At 36.1% G+C, this 17,832-nt stretch overlaps 1 protein-coding gene and 1 pseudogene across 2 annotated transcripts in view; both read right to left on the reverse strand.

The window, feature by feature from the left end:
• Positions 1–17,832, reverse strand: part of COL9A1 (collagen type IX alpha 1 chain) — an 83,648-nt gene that overhangs the window by 20,712 nt on the left and 45,104 nt on the right. The window contains exons 15-27 of one of the 2 annotated variants that reach the window (XM_036219137.1): positions 17,349–17,402; positions 15,912–15,965; positions 15,719–15,772; positions 15,545–15,598; positions 15,065–15,118; positions 13,735–13,779; positions 12,624–12,677; positions 12,473–12,526; positions 3,701–3,754; positions 3,013–3,084; positions 2,434–2,469; positions 1,510–1,554; positions 106–138 (exon numbers count right to left, since the gene is read on the reverse strand). In XM_036219137.1, coding sequence (XP_036075030.1) covers positions 106–138; positions 1,510–1,554; positions 2,434–2,469; positions 3,013–3,084; positions 3,701–3,754; positions 12,473–12,526; positions 12,624–12,677; positions 13,735–13,779; positions 15,065–15,118; positions 15,545–15,598; positions 15,719–15,772; positions 15,912–15,965; positions 17,349–17,402 — 663 coding nt within the window. The remainder of the gene's footprint in view (positions 1–105; positions 139–1,509; positions 1,555–2,433; positions 2,470–3,012; positions 3,085–3,700; positions 3,755–12,472; positions 12,527–12,623; positions 12,678–13,734; positions 13,780–15,064; positions 15,119–15,544; positions 15,599–15,718; positions 15,773–15,911; positions 15,966–17,348; positions 17,403–17,832) is intronic. The other variant, XM_036219140.1, reaches the window with a different exon arrangement.
• LOC118605166 lies at positions 14,869–14,987 on the reverse strand (annotated as a pseudogene).

Consider the following 17,832-nt stretch of genomic DNA (forward strand, 5'->3'; position numbering starts at 1 on the left):
AAGAATTGAATTATACAGAATGATTTCATAAAGCAGAACACTGAATTTTCTACAACTTTATTGATATTTTTATTTTCTTATACCATTACTGTTCATTATACTTACAGTTCCCTTTTGGCCAGGTAATCCTATATCTCCCTAAATCAATAAAACAAAATTATGTTAGAACAATGTATTCACCTTTCACAGTTTCCTAGAAACATGTGACATTTTATGTGCTGCTGAAATCTATAGAAAACTGTGAACAAATGAAACAAAACCATGACACCACAGAAAACATTAGACTCAAAATTTGGATTCCAGTCCCTGATTTGTTACTTAACTTTATGATCCTATGTAAGCTGTATAACCTCCCAGCAGTTTGCTAACTTATCTGGGAAACAGCAGGGTTGAATTGGAGCTCTCCAAGACTCTATCCAAATCTAAAGTAGTGAGCATCGAGAATTAATATGTGTAAGTCAAAAGATATTAAACTAGCATTCTGCTATAAAACATAGTAGACATTTAAACCTGATGACTTTATTTTTGAAGCTCTAAAAATATTTTTGAAACTCTAAAAATATTTTTAAGATCTTCCCAAAAGTCTATCAAGCCAAATATGCATGCTTATATGCTTAAAAAAAAAAAAGCCTCGAAAATCTCCCACCACTAATTCTAGATATGAATTCAGCTCAAGTTTAGCACATCAATTCATTTCCACTACAAAATAGAATAATTTAAAACATCCTCTTAGCCCATCAAATAAACAGTTTTAAAAATATAGTTAAAATAATTCTTTTTGGAATTAAATAGAAAGATTTTCCTAATTTGGATGTTACATTAACTCTAAATCCTCAAAATCTGAATAAAATAACATCATTGGAATTTTTTCCTGCACTGAAAGCCCTCTGAAACTAATTTATGAGAAATCTATCACCCCTCCCCAACCCGCAAAAGACCAAATATAAGTTTCCACATTAGGTCATGTTAGATTATGTAAACCATAATGATGAGTCAGCAGATCTAGTAGTCCTGGCAGTAAAGATAACTTGTTCTTGTTTTTATTGTCTTCCTTGAGATTTAGCAGCGGCATTCTCTGGAGACAGAGGTTACTTCTTTGGAGGGTTTTGGATTAGAGAGATTGCCTATGATCACACTTGTAAGCCACAGCTAACTATATTAAAACTGATTTTGTTTCTAGGATGGGCACTATATTCTATAGTCATGTGAGAATCACCATGAATGTCTAGATGTAAAGCCACAGAGAATTCACCTTATCTAAGGGAACATTTTGTTCCTCAAAAGTTTAAGGCTAGGTCTGTCACTTTGGGGGTGTTTTCCCTTTGCTTTACTTGATCTTGGCTGCAGTCTTGGAGAGTCATTTGTTAGCTTATATAAGAAACATCTTAACCTTTAAAGAAGACAGCAAGGATAACGTTGTAAGAGAAAAGAAAAAATATATATGTTGTAATACAGTTTGAAATAAGTAAATCTACATCATTAACCAGAAAAAAAAAAACAATGTCTTACAAGTTCACCCCTTTCTCCTGCTTCACCTTCTTCACCAGAGGCACCCTAAAAATTAATACGAAAAGTCACATTTTTAACATCATAGCCCTTGGCTCAGTTTTATTTATTTATTTATTTTATTAAATGTATTGAGGTGACATTGGTTAATAAAATCATATAGGTTTCAAGTAATACTTTATATGTACATTGCATTGTAATTGACAGTTCAGAAATAAACCCCCATATATATGAGCAAATAATCTTTAACAAAGGAGCCAAAAACGTACAATAAAGGAAAGCCTTGGCTCAATATTAAACAGTCAACACCAATAAGCATTCATAAGTGCCCACAGGGCTCCCAGCATTATGCAGATATACAAAATGCTCTCGGTGGCCCTCTAACCTAGCTGTCAGTGGCTAGCCCGAATCCGAAAATGGCCTAGAGAAAAGCCAGAAGGTGAGGTTGAGTTTCTGTGAAAGTTAGGATTACTGACTGTATCCACAATTTTATAATAGGTAATCTTTGGAAACGGGCTCTTACGGTATAAAAAGGAATCCAAAGAAAGGACTGACCCTAATTCATATGCATACTTTATTTGCTAAGGTCTTGATAAAGAAAAACTTAAAATATGTCTATGGAAGCCTTCATCAGAGTAAACCAGTCTGGTGAATGAGGGAGTCAGGCTCGCCCTTTTCAAAAGAAAAACAATGTGTAGTTCTGGAAGCAGAGCCATAATTAGCCATTAGCTCCAGTTTATTAAAACAGTAGATAAGGCTATAGACCGAAATTAGCTCCAGGTTTCACTCAATATGAAGCACATTAAGAAAAACTACTAGCCTCCAACTTTTTAATCGTACCCATAAACCAGCTCCCTGCTGGTGAAGCATTAATGCACATTAATGCACATTAAACGCTGCATTCCATACTAGTCAAATAAGACCTACCTGTTCACCCTTTGGACCAGATTCACCGACTACACCCTGTAATTAATAAAATATAATAATTTTTCAGTATTTTAAGATTTTTATCTATGTAATTTCAAATAAACCAACCTCCTTTGTTGGACCAGTAGATAAGCACAAATACAAATACAAATAATGTGACAGAAAAGAATACCCCACTCTCTTTACCACCTAACAGGTAAGACCTGGAGAAACCAACAATTGTTCAACTTGAGGTATTAGACAACCTGGGCATTCTTTGATCACATCCATGTAACATTTGACTTGTAAGAATGTAAACTTAGAACTAAATAGGAAGTGTGATTACACTGAATTTTTGTTTTACTTTCTCAGCTTTTTTTCCTCCTGATAAATTATCATATTAATAGCTTCTTTTAAAAAAAAAAAATCTTAATCTCAGCTCCCAGTAATTTCAAGTATTTCTGTTGATAGCTCTTTCTAGTATATTCTAGAAAGTTTAGAATTTTCTAAAAGGAAGGTCATAAAGAAAGTTGATTTAACAACATACATAGTACAAATCCCTTCCAAATAAGGGACTTTCTGGAGGGCTAGGTTTCTTACCCTGTCACCTTTCATTCCAGGAAGTCCAGGGGGGCCAGGCAAGCCAGGGAGGCCAGGGCTACCAAGAGAACCCTGAAAAGCAAACACAAACTTCCCAGAATCACTATTTCTGCTACAATGAAAGCATACAAGCCAAACAAGATTGGGAGTGTTGACTCCCATCTAAAATAAACGTACTGTGGATGGTTAAACTCTGTTCCTGAAATTTGCATCTCTCCTATATGCTTAGGAGAGGAAAGACCAGTTCCCCCACCCCTTGTCCCCCTCTGAGGTCCTCAATTCCCCAGTATGCTCTCTTTTCCAACAGTGGGCTCTTTCAGTCAGTCCCCTACAACAGTACTGCTTCTCTTGCTGCGTAAACAAGCTCGGCTGGGGAAGTAAAAGGCAGCATTCACGCACAGTTCTCTCAATTCCAAGAACATCCAGAGGCCAAATGTAACACTTCATGCTTCTCCTGGTTTTAAAATGTATGCTATATGCCACATTGATTAAAATACCCTCTGAGGATGTTTTAGATATAGTTTGAAATTACACATGTACCTTTTCACATATTCACATAACAATCAAAATCAAGTACAGATGATTAAATTACCCTTTGTAGATTGTTCTTCTCTCCTTGCTTATTTTTAAAAACATTATGTTTTGTATGAAGCGAATAAACTGCTGGAGACTTACAAACATTACTTACCAGTTTACCTGGTAGGCCTGGGGGTCCTACTGGTCCTATTTCTCCTCTACTGCCCTAGAAAAACACAAACATGATTGTCAACTGGATGGTTTGCCAAAACGCAAGTGATTACTACGTCAATGAAAATAACATTCTACCAAGGTTATTGTTTAAATATAAGTCATCAAAGTATTCTCCCCATCTTCGACTAAAGGCAGAGATCTTTATGTAAAATGCCTAAAGCCTCTTCAGTGTTCATCCTTTAGTGAACATTCTAACGCTGGTCACTGCGATTATAGACCATTAGATAGAAATAGCAACTGATAGATATGTATAAACTGGCAATCAGTAATTTTTAGCATCTAAATCTAACTTATATTATGGTTATTTATGTACATATTTTATCCCCTCATTTAGACTATGTGTTCTTGCAGTATAGGTGTTTTAATTCTGAATTTGATATAATGCCTAAAATACAGAGTAAACTTTCTTGGATATAGTAAATTTTAAAACAATATCTGGCAAATAATCTTGGACCTCAAAAGAGTGAAAAAAGAGACACAGGACTGAGATGTTTGCCTTCCAATCACTACTGGAACTTTGAAAAGACATGGATAGTAGAAATGTATAGAGTTCCTGAAATAAAAAATTTTTTGTTCTCATTCTTGTTTTAAATGTCTTTAAAAAGTAAATAGACTTTAGAAAGCATAATTTATAATGAAGATAAACCAAAATCAACACCCTAATTTCATTTTGTGAACCAATTTCAATTTTTTATTTGAAACTTTAAGCCCTTTGAGGAGACACATGAACTCTTCAATTTCTTTCCCCTAGAACTGCATACAGTTTTATGCAATGTGATAAAAGCTTGATTTATTTCTAACACATGGTTCAACTAAGCTGAACACTTAGGCTATAATATAAACAATCACATTTCCTGGATAGTGTTATAAAAATGAAGGTAGTCTTTTGAGTTTGTTTTTCTTTAAAATGACAAATTCATATTAATATTTAATATTTATAAATGCTTCTGATAAAATTATCTCGATCTGACTCGTATGCTCTTCATTCATCTATAACGTGTCAAGACTCATAAACCTTCTGAGTTTTCAATTTCTCTAAAGGATTAAGAAATGTTTGCCAAATTGCAGGTCACTAACTATGAGGTATAATTTCATGGTGTTCATTTCATATGACTTACAGGTGATTTAAATTAAATGCTCTTAAATACTTTTAGAATTTTTTATATAAGCAGCCTATCTAGTATATGAGTTTGGATGATGCATTGGTTCTTAACCTTGTGAGCAGCTTGGAAGCCAGAGGCAGTGCCCTAATGAGGATGGATGCTGGCAAGATGTAAGTCTAAATGAAAACCAGCCACTCTGATAGATTCTTCCATCCATCTATAAATATAAACACTGGGTTCAACCCCATTAAATTAGCCAGCACTTCAAAGTTCAAGACAGATTCTTTCAGTATATCTGCTCTTTTGGCATTTTCAAAGAACTTCAGAACTACATCATGAGTGAGATCCTAAATGCCATTGAGCTAACATGACTTCAATTCACAGAACGGTTAATAGTCATTGGTGAGGAAAATAATTAATCATATCAGAAAGGGGAAGCTTGGTTCTTGACACAGCTTCAAGTATTCACTTCTAAATAAATGAACCATGATGCCATTTTATCCAAAATAAAGATGATTAATGGAGTACTTTTTTTTTTCTCTTCCACAAACAAAAGGGCTAAATGAAAATAAAGGATTATATAGCCTTTCTCTTATATCTGGAGAGATTAATTATTTTTCCAGTCAAAGACAAAGATTTTCTCTGCTGGAACCTTATGTTTTCTGTCTTCCATGAGCTCTTATTACTTAATTCATAAGCATTTTCCAACCACTGGCAGTCTCTGAGTCATCCATATGAACGGCTCAGAACCCCAGTACAGATGGCCTGCTCTGACGAACTTGTATACCCAGAATTGCCCAACACACATAAGACCAGGGAAAGGACTGATGAAATTATGGGCATTTACTCCTCTATTACTGCACAAATAGACATGACGTGGTTCCTCATTTTTACTTCATTTCCATTCTATAAATCCTTGGCCATTCTAAACAGGTATTTCTACATAAATCATCTCACTATTTAAAAAAAAAAAAAAAAAAAAAAAAAAGGTAATGTTTATTTTCACAACAATGACCAAAGAGCTATAAACCAAGTGTTAGGGCAAAGTTTTCTGATGGCCATCTTATGATTTCTATGCATTTTTAAAACATGCATAATCTTTCTCTAAGTTCTGGAATTTCACCTGTAACTAAAGTGAACATGAGCAATCAATATATAAATAGTAATCTCTAAAAATGTAGATTAAACTAAACAAATTCTTCAAGGAGCAATTAATCATGAACTGGTAACCACAAGTGTGCTAAAATAAATGATAAATCTCTTTTTTTCAACAGCTGTGGTGATAACCATATTCTCAGTTGTGGACAAGGAAGGCTGTAGGGAAATGGCTGTCCTGCCCAGTGCTTAATATTTACAAGCCCCATGACAATAAGAGCTATGACTTTTAACAAGAGAATTGGAAGGAAACCAGAATAAAGGCAAAAATTCTACTATAAATGTGAAGACTATAATAAAAGGTTCTAATTTTCTCCAGGATGCTCTGTGCCACCACATGTATTTCTAACATGTTCAGAAATATCTGCCCATTCATCTCTATTCAAGAATCTAGTCATGATTTTTTTTTTTTTTTTAATTAAAGAAAAAAGACACAGATCCTCTACCAGTGATCTCCAGCTCTGGTGTGCATCGGAATCCCCTGAGCAGTTTTTTAGAAATATATTTCACTGGATGCTTCCACCACTCCATCTCCCCATTCCTCTTCTGTATCCCAGATTCTGTTCCGTAGGTTCATAAATCTGTTTGGGCTTATGTTGTATTTGTTTGCCTTCACCAGCTTTACTTAGACTTTTGTTAAATGCTCACTATGAAAGCTCCATAAATACTAAAATTTTAAATATGCTAAATATGTTTGATACCATTAGAATTTGGCAAGCTAACTTTGAATAAAAACCATCCCATGGAGCCTGGACTTAAGCTGTTGCAGCATTCGAGGGAGACACAGATGCTGCGCTCCATTGCCAGGTCTAAAAACCTGGCTCTGCCATGCATCAGCTGACTCTGGGCATGCAACTTAACCTCATTGTGCCTCGGTTTCTTTATCTGTAAAGTGGGAATTAAAAACAGTACCTATCTCATAGAGTTTTTGAGAGGGTTAACTAGATATGTAAAGCACTTAGAATAGTGTCTGGCTCATGGTAAGCATATAGAAGTGTGAGTTATTATTTTTTATATAAAGTTACATCCAAAGACTAAAGATATCAGTGAAAATTATATTTTTAAACCAAATGTTTAATTACATTGTTCTTTGCATTTCAACTCTCCCATGTCTCTTTAAAAGCACAAATCGTATGAATATACAATGGGTAAAGACAGTCTCTTCAATAAACGGTGTGGGAATAATTGGACAGAAACATGCAAAAAAAAAAAAACTGAACCATCTTCTTACACCATATATAAGAATAAACTCGAAATGGATTAAAGACTTAAATGTAAGACCCGAAATCAAAATTTCTGGAAAAAAAACAAAAGCAGTGATCTCTCTGATGTTGCTACTAGTAATTTATTTTCAGACATATCTCCTCGGGCAAGGGAAACAAAAGAAAAATAAACAAATGGGACTGCATAAAACTAAAACGTTTTTGCACAGCAAAGGAAACCATCAACAAAACAAAAAGACAACTGACTGGGAGAAGATATTCGCTTATGATACATCTGATAAGAAGTTAATATCCAAAATATATAAAGAACTCATACAACTCAACAACAACAACAACAACAAAAATACTCTATTTAAAAAATGGGCAGAGGACCTAAACAGGTATTTCTCCAAAGAGGAAATACAGATGGCTGATAGGCATATGAAAAGATGCTCAAGGTCACTAATCATCAGAGAAATGCAAATTAAAACCACAAGAGATATCACCTCACATCTGTTCGAATGGCTATCAGTAAATCAAAGAACAAATGTTGGCGAGGATGTGAAGAAAAGGGAAACCTCATACACTGTTAGTGAGATTGCAAATTGGTACAGCCACTATGGAAAATAGTCTGGAGGTTTCTCAAAAAATTAAAAATGGATATACCTCTTGATCCAGCAATTATACTTCCAGGCATTTATCCAAAGAAAACAAAACAAAAAAAAAACAATAATTTCTAAAGATATACGCACCCCTATGTTCATGGCAGCACAATTTACAATAACCAAGATACGGAAGCAATCTAAATGTCCATCAACAGACGACTGGATAAATTTTGGTTCATGTATACAATGGAATATTACTCAGTCATTAAAAAAAGTGAAATCCTATCATTTGCAATGACATAGATGGATCTAGAGGTTATTATGCTGAGTGAAATAAATCACAGAGAAAGAGAAATACCACACGATTTCACTTATATGTGGAATCTAAGGAACAGAACAAACTAACCAAAAAAGAGACTCACAAATATAGAGGACAATCTGGTGATGGCCAGATAGGAGGGGGGTTGGTTGGGGGACTGGTAGAACGGGGTGAAGGGTAAAGAAGAACAAATTAGTAGTTGATTGATGGTCATGGAAATAGGGAGCATGGCATAGGGAATGTAGTCAGCAGTGATGTAATAGCTAGGTGGAGGGCCAGAGGAGAGAAAGAGTAATCAGCAATCGTTTTATAAACTATAAAAATGCCTAACCAATGTACTGTATACTTGAAACTAATAATAAAATTTAATTAATTGATTGATTGATTGATTAATTAATTAATTTTTAAAAGCACAAGTCATGCTTGGGAAGAACAAGTCCCCAGTCCTCATTTCTCTAGTTTCTGCCAAGCCACTGATCACCAGGAAGGCATCACCTTTATAGACAAGTACAGTAAGTCTTCACCGAACATCACCAATAGGTTCTTTGACTTTAAGTGAAAGGACGGACATCAAACCAAATGTACCAAAGGCTAATTGATATGAACAACAGTTAAGTTCCTACCGTATCTCATCAACATGAAATGGCATACAATGAAACAATGTTATTCAAGGACCTGCTCAACTGGGAGCTATTTTGTAAAACTCACTTCAATAAATACAGGCAAATAGTTCTATTTGGAAATCTCCCTTTAAAAATGGAACTGTAAGACTTTTTAAGTGTCACAGAAAAAAATCAATTTCATACTCATGTTGTCATATTTTCTTTACCCCCCTCCTAAAAAAAATGGATTCTATTCCATTGTGGTTTTTATATTTGCCTGATTACCCAAAATGCTAACTAGCCAAAGGATGAACATTATCCTCAGTGTCTCACCAGTTTTAGAAGTGGTAAATTATAAGTCACTTTACTTGGTCTGTATATACTAAGTGCCTCTCCCTGGGAGATCATATTAGTCCTATTACAATAATAATTTTTAGGTTTGCCACAATGATATTTTAAAAATCTATTCAATTTCACACCACCGTATAGTTTCTATTTCTCTCTAGTACGTATTTAAATACTCCCTCACACACAGAGGTAGATCGAAATCTGTCTAAACTGTAACCATCACAGCCTTTTCACAAATTACTGACAGGAGTAACATGCCAGGACCTGAGGGTTGGGGAGTAAGAAGACGGCTGAGATCACTCGACACACCATATGGGGACCTCCGTGCTTGAGGATGTTAGTGACAGGGTGGGGGACTTCAGGAAAAATGAGAGAGGCTGCTGTATCCCAGGAGCCACTTCATGGTATGACCAAATTAGAGGCCCCAGCCACTTGCCTGCTCTAAACCAGGAGCCCCACAGACCCAGGTCTAAACCAACTGAAATGTGATGGAGAAAGCCAAAAGTATAATCCAAGTGGCGAAGATATGTGCTCACATGTAATCACTGGAGATGCCAAAAAAATTCCAATATATTTTGCTGTGGCATTGAAAAAAGTTGTGGGACAATGGTGGGGAAAGGGTGAATACTACTTCATTTCGAAGATGTATTCCAATTATCTCTGATCCATTAGTAGGACACACTAGAAATATGTTTTCGTTACTTCCACTCAGCTTGTCAATTTGAGATTTGCAAGAAAAATTAATCAAACTTGTGAGGGCTCATTGAAAATGTGTGAACTTATCTATGAAACTGAATTTAATGGTGTAGGGTGAAAGAACAAATGTATCTTTCAGTAAGGAGATTTGGTGTTGAAATTCTGTTCCAGAACTATAATGTTACAACATCTCATGACACTTTTCTGAAAAATTTATAGTAGCTGAGAAATCAATTATTACCAACATAAGCAGGATAGGAAGATTATATCTCCAACTTAATTCTTTTCAAGAAATATTTATTGACCACTACCTTATAGCAGATCCTGATCCTGATGTAAGACAAAAGAGGTGGATCAGATGTGGTCTGCCCTCCTGCTCTTTCCACAGCATGGGGCAAAGAGGGGTCAAGGGTTATGGGGTTCAGAATAAGGACACTTCTATCTAGGTGATGGGGCATAATTAGAGATAATTTCGTTGTAGAATTAACATTTCAATTTTATCTAAGAAGGCAAATGGGAAACCGAGTCAGAGACATGAAAAAGAAAGCCATCTAATTGCAGGGCACAACAAAAGGAAAAGGGTAGGCTAAAGAAGTGCAGAGGGTATTTGAGAATTAGCATGGAGTCCAGCTTGATTTGAACACAGAGTTTGAGCAAGACAAAAATGGGAAGTAAAACTAAGGGATAAACAGACAGTTCAGGATTTTCCACTTTCCATTATTGTCAGTGGAGATCCGTTGAAGATTTTTAAATGGAGAAGAGAAGTGATGATGGAAGCTGTACTATGGGGAGACCAAAACAGCAGCGTGTCCAGACTGGGAGTATTATCGTTCTCCAGGGCTTGGGAACTGTGTCAGATGTTTTTGTTTGTTACCATGACTGTGAAGACATTACTGGAATTCTGCAGTGGAGGTTACAGATGCCAGACACCCTGCAATGTACAAGAGTCCTAAAGAACAAAATACTGTCCCAGCCATAATACCAAGAGAATCCTGTCAGGAAACATTGGTGGAGGAAGGAAGGACTGGACCCTGGAAAGCAAATCAGAAGATGAATGCAATAATCCCAGCAGCAGTTAATGATCGGAACCGGGGTGGTACAAATGGGCTTCAAAAAGAGTCATATATAAGAGACCTTGAAAAGGGGGCAATAGAAGCAACAGGTCCTACTGGAGAAAGGAAATGTGATGGAGAAAGAACACCACAACTTTGAGCCTCAGTGACAGGAACAATATGGACTCTTACAAAAACTCAAAAAGCAAAACCTGAATTAGGCTCCAAGCCTTACACAGGCATAAGTTCCTCTGATCTGCTTTCTCTCTCATTAGAATGTTAACACACACGCGCGCACACACACACACACACCACCTCACCTCCTTCTGCAGTTCTGCCTCTAGTTCATTACTTTATACATTCATGGCACTTACTGGTGATGGGCCAAGCCCTCTTTACCTGTGTCACTTTTTTTGTTCAGTGATCCTGGCATACAGCAGGTGCTCCTTCAACTATAGTCAGTATTCTGATCTATAAAGTGAACACTAGACATAATGGTCACCACTCTCAAAGTTCCAGGGCCTCTCTCCCCCACTGTTACATCTTTCTGGACCAGTCATATAGCATCTTTATTGTTTTAGAAATGTGACCTAGCAATAACCTCACTGCTTTGACAGTCAATTTAAAGAACATATTCTAATTAGAAATTCACAGGCTTCAAACAAGAGAGAAGAAAAAAATAAGTGATGAGTGAGAGATCCAGGATCATAATTAGGAGCAGGAGCTAGTTTCTTTGGCTATAGAGGAACTTCTGGAAACCACCTGATAGAGGTCAGTTGACACGCATCTGTGAGAAGCGAAACACTTTCATGTCACAGGACACCTGGAATACTTCACTTTTCTAAAGCATGAAAATCCTCATTCAGCATGCTCAAGAAATGCTTTTAAAGAAGTAAGTAACGATGACGTTTGGAAATGCTTCTATGTTCTCACCTGGCGTTCTTTTTCTTTGCAGACTTTCAAAGAAACAGAACTTAGAAGGCCAGGGAGAATTTTTTAAAGTTAAATTTAAGAGCATATGCTTAATTCCAGAATCAGTTTCTCTCTAAGTGTTCAATGGTATCTAGTGAGGAAACATACATTGCTATATTTGCTGCAAAATAGACATTTACAAACTCAACTAAAAGAAGTCTGGAAGTTTCTTAAAAGATTACACATAGATTTACCACATGACCCAGGAATTCCACTCTTGGGTATGTATTCAAACGAAATAAAAATATATGTCTACACAAAAATATGGAGGAAAATGTACATCACATCATTATTCATCAAGGCCAAAAAGTGGAAACAACTCAAATGTCCATCAATGGGTGAATAAATGAAGAAAATGTGGTATAGCCATACAATTGAATATTTCCTTTAACATGGGATGAGAGCAGAAAGGGTCACCTTGCTTTCCTTAAATACTTCATTTTTGTTTCCACTTATTGAAAAACGAACATGTTATATATCTAAATAAATTTCCCATTTCATTGTCTATCTGGACTACTACATGCTCAAACATCAGAAAGTAGTCATGGATGGATGAATGAATGAATGAATGAATGAATGAATGAACAGATGGAGGAATGCCCCACAAAGCCCTAAGAAGGCACTTTGGGAAGGTGCTACAGAAAAGGAATACTCACAGGAAGTCCTCGTGGTCCTCGGGGTCCCACCTCTCCAGGTGGCCCTTGTTGGCCCTGTTATGAGTAAGGCAGGTAGAGAGATAGTTAACATTACTTTGCTTAGTGATGACAACAGGTTATAGCGTGTGGAATGGTAGCTGTGGCATCTTACCGGTTTGCCCGAATTCCCCAACTGACCAGGCTTCCCTGGAGCACCTGTGTTACCCTAAAGGTAAACATAACATAATTCAGACAGTAAGTAAGACTAATCATCAACTTGTCTTACCCAGACCGGGTATTCTTACATTTAAATAGCATTAATTTCTCAATTTCACATTGAGAATGTGGGAGGATATAGAATCTCTTTCTTGGTGGATATGTCAAAGTTTTTTTTAACTCAGGGTACTGTTTTGTTATCCCAGAAGTATAGGAAAGGTGTCAAAAATGTCAAAAAATAAAGGTCTTTAGCCTGACAAGAATATGAGATTTTTATTTCTTCGCTACATTAATTATATATCTTCCCTTTACCATTTTCACCTCCGATACACTACTCTGAACCCTTTTACTTGACATTGACACTATTAAAATTATAAAGAATCATGCCAACGTGAGGAAATGAGTGTATGTGCTTGAGAAAACCCTGCCAGCAAGCTGTAGAGAAAGCATAGGTCTAGGGATGGCATCTCCACAATCGGTCTCTCACCATCCACTTACTGGGGCACGCCTCTGCTCAAAGAGCCACGGACTAGTATGATTGGAGGGCTGCAGTCATATTAACGCAGAGTGACCACTTTCTACATTATTCACAGTTTTTCTATTTCATTTAAAGTAAAGCTAAAATTAACCCTTTAATTTTTTCTCTCACCTGTGATTTTTAATTGCCAGAATACAAGCACTAGTTGATCGGTGTGTGAACAAGATGCCTAATATCTTTTTAGTTCAAGCTAAATCATCTTAATAATATTCACTGACATATAATTTTTATGGTACAATACTATCTTCCTTATTTCCAGTGGTAAAAAACAATAAAAATTTCTGTTTTGTACTAGCTAAAGATGATATTTTTGAGAAGAAAGTTTAATCAACAGCACTTTGTCCAAGTATTCTTTCTGCAGCTGGGAAAGAGATTAGCATTTGAAGACTAAAAGCTTTTTTGATTTCTCCTTAAAGTCAAATATGAAATAAAAGGCAGGTTGAAAATATCAAAAATGATAAATAAAATATATTAATAAAAGAATTAAGGAATCGATAAAAGTATTAATTTAAAAGTTTTCATTTTTTACCTTTTCACCAGCAACACCCTTTGCACCAGGAATTCCAGGTACACCCTGAAAGAATGCACACAGAACATGAGTTTAATCACCTCATCTGAGAATCTGTTAGATGCCAAGTCCACTGCACAGTGTCTGGGAGAAAAGGGAATTACGACAAGCTCAAAGCTTTAGTGCAAGGAAGATTCTTCCTAGTTCCCCAACTCTGAACAGTTAGTTATAGAACAACCCACAGTTTAGAATGCATGACTTTACTGCGTGTATCTGGCTTGTTAAATCTGAATGCCCTTAAAGCAAATTCTACCTCTAAACTAAAGTTATTTTTTAAGGATGAACTCCCAAATGATAATCTAGTACCATTTTCCAGATCAATGGGAGCTATTATCAGCATGATTTAATGTACAGGATAAGAAAACAAGTATTTATCAAAAGCCCTAAGCTTAAGTGAAAAAAAAGAAAAATGAAATGACAAGAGAATGCTGGGTGTAAGATTTGGTGCTAGTGGGAGTCCTCATAGTCTCTAACTGATTATTTTTTAAAGTGTCAGATAGCAAACTAGAGGCCGGTCCTCAGTATTATCAAATATTCCTGATTAACTTGAAACATTTGCCTCCGAAGAGCCAAGAATACAGATAGTATAATATATATGAACTCTCAGCCACATTAATGCAGGGAAACATCAATTTGAATAAGTTAAAATAGCACATAATCAAAACGTAATACCTTATCTCTCACACTGTACCAGAGCATACTCTCAACCCTCTTATGGCTCAACCAGGCTAACATGAACTTCAGGACAGGTAAAAAGTAGGAGAAAGTATATGACCCTGGACCACAGCTCAGGGTTAATAAAAAGACATAAGGAAGATTGAGTGAACCTAAGAAAGAAGAGAGACGAAAAATGTAAAATTAAACCTTAGTATGTTGTTAGAGAAATAATTAGTAACAGAGAAAAAGTACAAAAATGTAAATGTAAAAATGTAAAATTATAGCATCATATATTACCCAGAACTTATCAGATTATTTAATGTGTATTTCCTCAAAATTTGTTTGTTTGTTTGTTTGTTAGGCGAGGCAACCCTTAGTTGACCTTACAGATTGCAAGGACTTTGACAGCTTACATTCCCTTATTTTTTAAATTTTTTATGCCTAGAGCACCTGGTCTTCCTAGGTGTTCTCCCATCCAAGTACTAACCAAGCCCGACCCTGCTTAGCGTCCAAGATCAGATGGGATCAAGCTCATTCAGGGCGGCATTCCCATAGACCTCTCCCCCAAATTTATATCTATGTATATCAATGTATGCATATAAACCAATAAACATTTAAAAAAATAAATACTTACAGGTAACCCCTGCAATCCGGCATCACCAGGAGGCCCAGGTTTCCCTGGTTCACCCTGAAAAAAAGTTTTTATCACATCATTAAGCCTATATGAACTGCTATTTCTTTTAAGGAAAGGAAGGACAAAGAGCTTCCAAGTAAAAGGATTATCCCTACAGCTGACCTTACGTGTAGTTTTATAATGTGACCTAGTTCAGGGTGGAGGGTGGGTATGGGATAGGACTTAAAACATAAATTCAATCAAAATACACACTTTCCTTCAGCCTACTTTCATCAACGGGACAATTTTCCTAAATTCCAGAAATCAAGCAAACATACTATCGTAATAAGTATTTTGAGCCGATGCTTAATTCAAAAATAAGAGGGGAAAAAACCCAAACCAGCTAACTAAATTTCTCAGTAATGTAGTAATGGAAATGCTGTGCTTGGCTGGCCAGGCCAGAGGTGGCCTATTCACTCTCAGACTAAGTCACACATCTACCTTTGTTCCGGGCATTCCAGGTATCCCGTCACGGCCATCCACACCAGGCAGGCCCTAAAGACACACAAAGAGACACACTGTCTCTCCAAAACCATCACATTCTTTTCTAAAGTTTTATTATGAGTTAATAATCACTTTGAAAAATGTGCTTGATGATTACAGCTCAGGACGTACCGTGTCTCCTTTGGACCCAGGGAGGCCAGGAATTCCTCTAGAACCTTGAGCCCCCTGCAGGGCAGAAGGAAAAGGATAGACAAGACATGTTCAATTATCACAATACTTAGGACACATCAAAGAGGTGAGCAAAATCAGCAGATGGCACTGAAAAGCACGATGCTTATAGTGAATAACATTAATTTGAACTCACTCTATCTCCCTTGGGCCCTACTTCTCCTGGAGGTCCTCGCTGTCCTTGATCACCCTGTATGAAAATAAAATTTTGTTAATATAAGCAAAAATTACTTATCGATAGACTTTTCAAAATTATAAAACACCATCCATATTATCTTACTATTGCTCTTTCATGCCAATGGCTTTGCTCTATCTCAGATGCCCAGCTCAAGAAATATTTTTATAAAAATTACACTGTCTCAAAAAATAATATTGCCATGGGGATCATTGAGGCTTACAGGTATTTTGATTTCATCTTAAATACATAACGCTTCTGTGCTCTTTGGATGTATAGGTGTAATAAAATTAAGATCCATTCTGTAGGTAACTTTGACATTAGTAACTCTGTTTACATATCAGCTACTCTCATTGACCATCATGATGAGTGCAGGTTTGGAGTCACTGACAATCTTTTCTCCATATTATCTCATTCCTCAGTTGATAATAATGGTTTTTGTTAAAGTTATCAAGCTAATGTTGACATATGGTATAGGTGGCAACAGATAAGAGGATGTGTCTTCCTAAAATACAGGTTTAGTTAAATTGTTTAACTATTCTAAAACCTGGAATGGCTTCCTATTATTACCAGATCAGTTCCTGTTGCTTAGATTGGCATTAAACACTCTCCACAATGTGTTTCTACATTACCTTCAATTTCACCTTCTCAACAGAAACTTTCTACTTCAGAGAGTGACAGCCCCTACTCCAGCATAATAACAGTGCTTCTTCTTACTTGTACTCTGCTGTTTTCCAAACCAACCTTCCTCCAACGTCCTCTTGCTTGGATTATTTCTACTATATGCTCTAGTGCTTGACCTTATAATGTATGGTTTAGTTATATTCTGGCTTTCCCACAAGACCATAGAACCTTAATAGTTGGAAGTTCTAGTTTACTAATATTTGTCTACTTTTTATGTGGTATAAGTGATTATTAATGAATGACTTTACTTATTTTCTTCCAGAAGAAGCATAAGGCAGCCTATAATAATGACACATATACACATGGCAGTCAAAATATGGAATAATGAGATCAGAAATAATATAGAAAAACAAAGAATAGAACTACCTAGAACTTGAAATGAGATAGTTACTGTGACTCTAAGCATCTTGGCAACCAAAACACAAGGAAAACACAGCAAATATAACAACCTAACAATTTAACTTCATCTGTGAGAAAGACGAAACCCATATGAAGTCAGAGAAACATTTTTCTCTAAGAAAGAGATGTTTTCCTTAATTAAAAAATTTTTAATGCATATAAAAACAATTGCTCATTTTTCCACTTCAGTTACTCAGATGTAAAAGATGCTTGCACACACACATACATATAGCAAAAAATCTATTGTTGATCATTGCTAAAAAAAAAAAAAAAAAAAAAAACCCTATCATTAGGTTTTGTAAAAAGAAAACTTACAGGTGCACCAGGAATACCTTGAGGCCCAGGTTCTCCATCTAGGCCCCGAGCACCCTGAAAAAAAAAAAAAATTCAGATTAGTCATATATGTTAAAGGAGCACATCAGTTTTTCTAAAGAATTTCAATAGCCAGATAAAGAGGAGGTTCTGTGTTTGTAACATATATTCTTCATCAGTGAACTCCAAAGAGTAGTTAAGACATGTGAACTATGTAAACACTAGTTTATATCTCTTCCTACAAAAACACCCAATCTTTGATACCACTCTGGATATTTTAAGTTAACACTGCATCCATTCTTGGTTGTTAATATGAACTAAAAACACTGGTACTTAATTAGGGAACTTGTAAAACCTACAAGAGGTTTGGCAGCCACCCTCCAGGATTCTCAGGATTCCTATGGGAACTTATTAATGGTGAAGACCAAGGAGACATCCAAAAAAGCTGCCATGGACTCTACTGCTGCTATAGCCATGGGAGGGATTT

This window comes from Rousettus aegyptiacus, unplaced genomic scaffold (genome assembly GCF_014176215.1).
Source record: "Rousettus aegyptiacus isolate mRouAeg1 unplaced genomic scaffold, mRouAeg1.p scaffold_m13_p_1, whole genome shotgun sequence".
NCBI lineage: Eukaryota > Metazoa > Chordata > Mammalia > Chiroptera > Pteropodidae > Rousettus > Rousettus aegyptiacus.